Source organism: Thamnophis elegans, unplaced genomic scaffold, assembly GCF_009769535.1.
Source record: "Thamnophis elegans isolate rThaEle1 unplaced genomic scaffold, rThaEle1.pri scaffold_71_arrow_ctg1, whole genome shotgun sequence".
Classification (NCBI taxonomy): domain Eukaryota; kingdom Metazoa; phylum Chordata; class Lepidosauria; order Squamata; family Colubridae; genus Thamnophis; species Thamnophis elegans.
The window spans coordinates 337266-346240 of NW_022473903.1; the positions used below are offsets into that span (position 1 = coordinate 337266).

The 8975-nt window shown below is 39.5% G+C and overlaps 1 protein-coding gene across 1 annotated transcript; it reads right to left on the minus strand.

Moving 5' to 3' along the window:
- Positions 1–717: 717 nt before the first annotated feature.
- Positions 718–7460, minus strand: LOC116523626 (vomeronasal type-2 receptor 26-like). The gene is made up of 6 exons (XM_032238740.1): positions 7390–7460; positions 6803–7094; positions 6072–6299; positions 2874–3092; positions 1926–2070; positions 718–1622 (listed from the first exon to the last, which is right to left on the minus strand). Exons 1-6 carry the CDS (start codon positions 7458–7460, stop codon positions 718–720), a joined length of 1860 nt encoding a protein of 619 aa, XP_032094631.1.
- Between the last annotated feature and the right edge of the window lie 1515 nt (positions 7461–8975).

The following is an 8975-nucleotide window of genomic DNA, read 5'->3' on the forward strand; positions in this document are numbered from 1 at the left end:
ACAGACCTGAGTGAAAACACTGTTGTATATCAGTAGTAGTAGTAGTAGTGTAGCAATTATATAGTAGTAATAGACATATTTTAACATAGAAAGAATAGTAATAGATTATTCAATAGTGATAGAAATATAAGAAAATATACATAGAAAGAACTCACAGACTTAATCTTTCACCCTTGCATCTTATATATTTTTTATCAAAATGAGACATTTCCCCAACCCTTATAGGAATTAATAAACATCCACCTGTCCAGGGTCCAGTTCTTTTGCTGATCTTTTGAGACTAGAATAAGTTAATCAAATACAGCTTAAAAGAGAACTCATAACAAGCTCCACTGATTTTCTATCATAGGAAATAGTGTTTTACATTTAAATATTTTCATATAAGCTATAATATTTTTAGTGCAGACTTAATTTCTGCACTACTTGAAAATATTTGCAATCTACATTGTTTGTTTTTTAAATTAGCAATCAGTCCTTTTGTGATTGAAGTGGGAAACTTTCCTGCTGTAAATTGGTGGGTTACGGGTTTTCTTTAATATTATGGATTTATTATATGATGGATTTTTACAAAATATTTTTCAGCTGCCCAGAGTCACCTGCATGTGAGTTGGGTGGCTAGACAAATTTGTTTAATTGATTAATATACACATCTTTGATATCAAGGGACAACTGCCAAAATTTCCCAATCCAAGTAAAATTTCCCAATCCCAGGACAAATCAGAGATTCTTGTGCCCCATTATAGTCTCTCTGCAATTCAGATGGGGCCTCAGTAGGATAATGTAACATTTGGGGAAAAAGATGCAAGCCAAGAGACCAGCCCCAGAGACCAAAATGGAGAAGATCTCTACAGCCACCATGGACTTTCCTTTGGTGCTCAGGTAGGTGGGGAGGAAGGTGATCCAAACACTGCAGAAGACCAGCATGCTAAAAGTAATGAACTTGGCTTCATTAAAGCTATCAGGCAATTTCCTGGCCAGAAAGGCTACAGTGAAACTGATGAGGGCCAGGAAACCCAGGTAGGTGAGGACAGCATAAAACATTGAAGCTGAACCTTCCTGACATTCCAAAATGGTCTCTCCAGTCAAGGTGTGGAAGTCCAAGTTGGGAAAAGGAGGGGAGGTTACCAGCCAGGTGACACAAAGAACTGCTTGAACCAGGGGACAGGATACAACAATGGAGTTGGTCAGGGGTTTTCCTAAGAATTTCCTTGCCCTGTTCCCTGGCTTGGTGGCCATGAAGGCCAGAACCACCATGACAGTTTTTGCCAACACGGAGGAAACTGCAAGGGCAAAGAGAATGGCAAAGGTAATTTGTCGGAAGAGACAGGTGAGCTTCCTAGGTCGACCAATGAAGAGGAAGGAACAGAGGAAGCAGAGCAGGAGGGAGACCAGGAGGATGTATGTGAGATCTCGGTTGTTGGCCTTGACAATTGGTGTATCGTGATGTTTAAGAAAAATTGCTAGGACTCCCAATGTGATCATGGAGAGAGAAAGTGTGAGCAAAGCTAAAGCATGTCCCAGAGGCTCTTGATAGGCAAGGAAGTGAATCTTCTTGGCAATGCAATGATCCTTGTCCATGTTGGGATATTGGTCTTCTGGGCAGGGATCACAGCTTGCAGAATCTGAAATCAAGAGTACTTTACAATATCATGGGATATCAAAAAGAACAAATCATTCTTCAACATTGATTATTCTTGGAATTGGTTAGTCTGAGACAAGGATGTTTCCACCTTTTGGGCTCAGGTTTTCTACTTTGTATTTTGCATCAACTCAGATATTTATTTATTTATTTTGCAGGGAAGGGCAGTTAGACTGAGTTAGATGTATCTCTCTCTTCCCCAACACGTCTGTCTATCTCCTGGGAGACTGATAGTGTTGACATAAAAACACAGCCTAAATAATGAAAGTCAAAGGTTCAACCTCACATCCCACTGCTTCATGGAAAGTTTGGTATCTGGTTTTCCTGGATGTAGTTAGATGTAAGAGTAGGATGAGAAAGTCTAATAGAGAACTCATGAATTGTGCCCTGAACCTATCCTGCATTAAATTGCTGAGGAACTGGAAAGGTGGCTAGAAGTGGGGAGAAGCCACTTTATATCCAATAACTCAGAGGTTCTGCTGAAAAGCATGAATACGTTGAGGAATGTCAATCTATAAAAAATGACAACAAAATTGATGTTTGTTTCTACTGAATGGCTTCCTTGATCCTGTAGAAAGTTTGTTCTACCTGTCTGATTAGAAATGGTCCCTTCTGGACAAGGGGCAAACCGGCTGGCCCTCTGGAACTCTTCTCCTCTGTCCTGCTTGGCACCTCTTCATGCCACACCTGGCAAAGGGCACCTTCTAAAAAAGAAAAAAAAAGAAATATTGTAGATGTCTTTAGCAATGCTTCACTTATTCATTCCTTTATATTTCTCTTTCTATCATTAGAATATCTTCAAAGGTGATGGTTAATCCAAGAGTAGCAGAAACCAGGAAAAGCTCCTGGGGGATTAAAGCTCGTGCCACTCTTAACCACCAATGGATTCTGGAGATTGGAACTGGGGCTTGCATGCAAAAGAATGGTCATGAATAGATCTACAGCTTTTTTTTGAAGGAAACAGTGATGGAGATCAAACTTAATGGGAATGGTACATGGAAACCATTATTTGCTGCTCTATCTGCATCCTGGGTTTCAAGCAGAATTTCTTCCTGATCTCAATCCTTTTTGATCTGTCACAAATCAGACCTCAAATATGTTACGTACAAAACAGCTTTCCCGTCAAATTGTTGCCAAATTTTTGATTCCGTAACCCATTCTCCAGACGGGAGATGTTTTGAATCATCAGAAGAGAATGACTCTTTTAATGGATATAATTTACCTTCCAGCTCACCTTTTTTGCCCAGACAATTGCATTGGAGTTAATAGTGAAACCTTGTCCTGCATGAGCCCCAGGATCTATTTGTCCAACTTTCATGGAGAAAAAAGAATGATTGGGGAGGAGAACCCAGTTGAGAAGATCATAACGAGAAGACCCCAGTCCATTTTCTGAGAAGTGGATTTCATCCCCAGCACTGTTGTTGAACTGGATGGTCCTCAAGTATGGAAGAATCTGAATGAAAAGAGACCTTCAGTAATAGCTAACACTTTCCACACCTCTAAGAATTTGTTTTCCTCGTGGTGCCTGCCCTGATTTGTGACTTCATTGGACATAGAGGTCCATTCTTTATGCTTTGATGGAGAAATAAAACACAATTTCATGAATTTTAGACCATGTTGAGTCTTGTTGTGTGCTAAAGTTAACAGAGTCTGGTTTCACACAACAAACACTTTAGTGCAACAAATGGCAAACAAACAAAAATGGGATCACACAGCATACTAAGCCATAGTAACATAAATCAGGGTTACAATGATTTGAGTCAATTGTCTTTCTGTTCAGGTTACAACTTGAAGGAAACAGAGGTCGTTCTGCAAATATGTTTACTAGGACTTCAGTTGACTTAAAAAGTTGTACACTACTCAGCTTACCACAAATAGAACCATAAAGATAGGTTAGGAATGCAAATTAAACTATGCCAAAATAAGGTAACAGAACACCTGTCAGCTTATGTGGTTCCCATTTTCAGAAAAAGAAAGGGGAAAAAAAAAACAGATCCTGGAAATTAAAGACCAATCAGCCTAACATAAATACCTGGGAATATCTTGGAAAAGATAATCAAGCAAGAAATCTGCAAACACCTAGAATGGAGAAGGTTATAACCAGAATCCACAATGGAATCATAACAAATAGATCGTACCAAACAAATTCTATTTCATTTTTTGACAAAGTGTTCACATTTGTAGGTCAGCAAAATGCTGTGGATATAGTATATCTTGCTTTCAATAAAGTATTTGATAAAGTAGACCCCAACCTATTTCTTGGCAAGCTAGTAATATATGAGATAGACAGCACAAGAACCAGGTGGGTTTTTACTGGCTTATAATTGTGTTCAACAAGTACCGTATTTTTCTGAGTATAAGATGTACCTTTCCCCCCCATAAAAGAGGGTGAAAATTTGGGTGTCTTATGCACCAAATATAGCCCCACCCACCCATCGGCCCCCACCCTTTGGACTCTGCCTCCCAACAATTTACCTCCTTGTAGCAAACAGAGAAAATGGGTCTTGGGGAGGAATTCCTGCAGTCTGAAACAGCTGAACATTTCATAAACTAAAATTGAAAGTGAAACTTGCGGTTTGCTGCAACAAGGCAAATTGCTGGGAAGCAGAGGCAGATTTTTCTTCTTCTAATCAGGCTAAACTGAAATAGGCTGTTTGCGGCAAGGAGGTAAGTCAATAACTATAAATACCTATAGAATGTTCAAATTATTAGACTTATTTTTAAAAGACTTCTTTATTGTTGTTCCAGGCAACTTAAAATGAAAAAGCTTTTTAAAATAAGTGCTTGATCTGAAGAGGCCCAGTGCTATTGTATCTTCTTTAAAATAGCAGAGACTAATGTATACTTCCACATCAATTTTACCAGCATCTGTACAAGTATAGTCTGAAATGTAACACTACAAACATGTATATCTTCTGTACTGTTTGCTGTTTGGTGCAAGGAGGCAAATTGCTGGGAGGCAGGCAGATTTTTTTTCTTGTTTTCCTCCTCCAAAGCTAGGTGTGTCTTATACTTTGGAGTGTCTTATATTCCAAAAAATATGGTACTCAACAGAACTACATCTACATGGAGAAACAACATTGTGTGGAAGCAGCCAAAAAAAGCCAATGCAATCCTAAGCCTGTATTAAAAGAGGGATAGAGTCAAAATCACATAAAGTTCTAATACCACTTTATAATGTCTTAGTAAGACCACATTTGGAATATTGCATCTAGTTCTGGTCGCCACAATATAAAACAGATGTTGAGATTCTGGAAAGGATGCAGAGAAGAGCAACAAAAATTATTAGGGGAAGAATTATGGGTGACAAGATAGCAATGTTCCCATAATTGAAAGGCTCCTACGAAGTTGAGGGGTTCAAACTATTTTCCAAAGTACCAAAAAACAAAACAAGAAACAATGTTTGGAAATTAAGTAAGGAGAGAAGAAACTTGGAACTAAGGAGAAATTTCCTAACAGTGGGAGCAATCAACCAATGGAATAGCTTGCCTTCAGACATTGTGGGTGCTCCATCACTTGAGACTTTCAAAAAGAGACTGAACAACGATTTGCCTGAAATGATACGGGGTCTCCTGATTGAGCAGGGGTTTGGGTTAGAAGACCTCCGGTTCGGATAGGGCGAACCTGTAGTAGTGGCAGTGGGAGGCTCTGCCCACCTGCCCGGATGCTTCTGCATGCCTGAACCAGTAGTAAAAAAATTGGCAACCCACCACTGCCTCCGAGGTTCCTTTCAACTCAATTATTCTATATTGTACACATGGGGAACTTCGTCTCTATGTTGGCTTTAAGGAATTGTGGACTGGATGGAAAAACAGAGATTACCTGCCATGACTGGACATCTAAGATCCTTTTTCCACGTCTCATCATAGCTGATCAAGCTCCTGATACATGCATTGCATGAAACGCATGTGCCACAGCATAAATAGCATTGTAGATATTGTAACTGTCACCTGTCATGCTTGTTTCAAACAGGTAAGTTGGCAGACTCTGTAAATTCTCCTTTCCTGTACAGGGTTTTTTGCCCTTTGGAAGGATCTCTCCTGGCTTCTGAATCTTGCAGTCAAAGATCAGTCTCCACCATTCAGAGAGAAAGAAATTCCCTTGTCGGTTGAAAGGGTCTAAAGACATGAGAAAATCTCTGAATTCCGAGACTTCTCTGGTGTGGTCCCTAAAATGCAAAGCCCCATGGTAGGGCTTTATAACAAGCAATGTATATTTAGAGTTTATCACATTAAGTTTCCAATTGGATGTAAAGATCCAAACTTTCAGTAATGATGCATATCTCTGTTTTTCATAAGCAAACACAACTATCTGTACATTTGTAATAGTACTGAAGTCTCCAAAAAAAAATGATCACTTCACCTTTAGACAAAGTTTTGAAAATATGATATAGATTTATATTTTGATCAGTGTAAAAATTAAATTTCATTACTTCAGTGAAGACTAGGCAGATCTCCTTTTCCTTGAGCATTGGTATCAGAGATGAGACAAAACGTTCCCCACCATCATCTTTGTTGGCCACCAGCCCAACCCAGTTCCACTGGAAATACAAGAGCAGGTGGACCAAACCCGCATACTGAACAGATTCCTTGGGATTAATCTGGAAGAAGGAAGGATAAACTCTTCTGTCTTCTTGAGTGAACTCAAAGTCAACACCAACCTGGAGAAAATGAGAATCTTCTTTCAAAAACAAAGTTAAATTTTAGAGTGTCTTTAAAGCTCACCATTGTGTAGTTAATGCCCCACCAGTCAGACTGACTCACTTTGAGTGGCAGGCTTCATCTTCCTCCCTTCTTAGAAAGAGTCACCAGTTCCCTTTTTTTGCCTGGTTGCCATAGGTCAGAAGTCAAAGGAACAAAATATCTACCTGATATAGAGAATAAACTGCACTGAAAGGTGCAGAAAGATGATAAACTTTTATGAAACTCAGGAAGCAATGCCTCTTGGCAAATACAGCCTTTCAGAATTATGTCAATATCTTTTTGCAATTATTTAAAATGTATCTTGACATATAACATAGAAAAATGAATTCAACTTTAGGATGGATTATCTAAGTCATATACCCCTATTTCCCCACCCCCAACATCTTTGTTTTCATCCTTGGCTTCTGGCTGTGCTTCTGTGGTTTGTGTACTCCATACTGCATCCAGTGCATCCCCCTACCTGTGGGACCTTGAAGATGCTTAAGATGGAGGCCATTTGCCGTGATGATTTGCCATTGTGACCACCAATGACAGAGAGCAGAGAGTCCTGCCTGCCACATTTGTACCCTGGAACCATCCGTTGCCATGTGAAGAGCAGTGAGAAGATGCATAAGAAAATCTTCCTCTCCATCTTCTGATTTTCATAGATGCTGAAGCCAAGTGTGATGTTGGGGAGGAGAATTGGATCCTTGTTCACCTCCATGACAGTAAACATCAAGGCCAGGAACTGATGGTAGTTTTTGTGTAGGTATCTACAGTGAGAAAATGATTGGAGAACATTATAGGAAATATTTTGTGTGCTGGTGGAGTCGGCCTTGCCTTTTTGTGTGTGTTAAGTGACAAGTGGCAAATTCCATTATGTTGTTTTGGCTTTTTAAAGGATGTTCCTTCTTTGTACTTGGATGGATTTCTGAAAAAGGTAAAAAGCCAGGCCACCCATATCCCACATCATTTTATACTCCTATATTCTCCCTCCTTTCTTCACTTTCCTCCAGTGGCTGAAATCTTCCCCAGCTGCTCCTTCCTCCCTAATCAGTTTGTTTCTACCTTGGAGCAGCTTCTTCAGATCTGAGGAAAAGACTCCAGTGGGGGCACAGCTCAGATTTACTAAGGGCCATTATTCATCAGCTCTGCTGATTCTAAAACTGGGGGGAGGGGGGTGGCAGTACCCACACTGGAAAAAGATTGGACAATTCTTTGAGGGTTTTTTTCCTATGACATTATTTCCAGATTAATATTATAAGTCAACTTCTTCTCTAGGCCAGCACAGTCTCTATGATGTTTCCCCTCTCTACCTTTACATTACTTTTTAATTATCCTGATGAAAAGGTCTGGAAAGAAGGTCATGCACCCATCATATAATTTGTGTATAAACTGTTATTGTTCTCTGGAACAGTTCTGGAAAGACAGGGAATTCTAGCCTATTTCTTGAATTTGACTCTTTATTAAGAAAAGAGTTGAAGATCCCTAAAATGAATCTTTCCAAAAAGAGGCCCTGAATCCAAAGATAATGATAGATAGATGATAGATAGATAGATAGATAGATAGATAGATAGATAGATGGATGGATGGATGGATGGATGGATGGATGGATGGACGGACAGACTCTTTCCCCTGCAGGTAAAACTTACATGTAGTTATTAATAAACTGCAATGGATCACCATGAAAATCTGGTGATTTGAACTCCACAAAAGTTGACAGGGGCAAATTCCCTCCAATTATCAGATTACCAGGCCTGTAAAATTCCCACTGCCTTTGAAACTTTACATGTTTTTTTAATGGACACATGGTTTGAATCTTCTTAGCAGTAACTGAAGGAAGGAGCCAGAAGAGCAGCAGCAGCAGCAGGAGAGGCAGCCCAGCCATTCTTCTCACCTTCCCTCCTAGATCAGAAATCAAGGTTTGAATTATGCAGAAGCTGGATTGCAGGGAGTATTTGAAATACCATCAGAGCCTTTAGCACAATAGGCAGCTTCTCTGCCCTCTGGATGGCCTCAGGGCAAATTTATCTGATGTCTCTTTACATTCCATGTGTTGTATTTTATTTTTTAGAATAACAGAGCTGGAAGGGACCTTCGAGGTCTTCTACTTCAACCCTCTGCTTAGGGAGGAAACCATACACAACTTCAGACAAATGTTTATCCAACATCTTCTTTAAAACTTCCAGTGTTGGAGCATTTACAATTTCTGGAGGCAAGTTGTTCCACTGATTAATTGTACTGTCAGGAAATTTCTCCTTAGTTCTAAATTGCTTCTCTCCTTGATTAGTTTCCACCCATTGCTTCTTGTTCTACTCCCAGGTGCTTTGGAGAATAGTTTGACTCCCTCTTCTTTGTGGCAACCCCTGAGATATTGAAACACTGCTATCATGTCTTCCCTACTCCTTCTTTTTATCAGACTAGTCGTTCCCAGTTCCAGCAACCATTGTTTATATGAATAAAAAATAAAATAAAATGTTATTTTATTTTAATAAGGACACAAGACTAATCCATCAATAAACTTCTATATCTATCATGCTTTTTTCTTACCTGTGTTTGGACTTTGACACAAAGGCCAGCAGAATATCACCAAATCTCAGAGTTAGCTCTTTGGAAGACAAAGCAAAATCCTCCAACACTGGGAGAACTCAGAG

Coding starts and splice junctions, on each gene's coding strand:
- LOC116523626 (XM_032238740.1), bottom strand. CDS start 7,460: ATGGCCCTTAGTAAATCTGAGCTGTGCCCCCACTGGAGTCTTTTCCTC. Junction 6,300..6,802: donor GCATCTTCAAGGTCCCACAG/GTAGGGGGATGC, acceptor CATTTTCTCCAG/GTTGGTGTTGACTTTGAGTT. Junction 1,623..1,925: donor TTTCCATGAAGCAGTGGGAT/GTGAGGTTGAAC, acceptor TCTTGATTTCAG/ATTCTGCAAGCTGTGATCCC.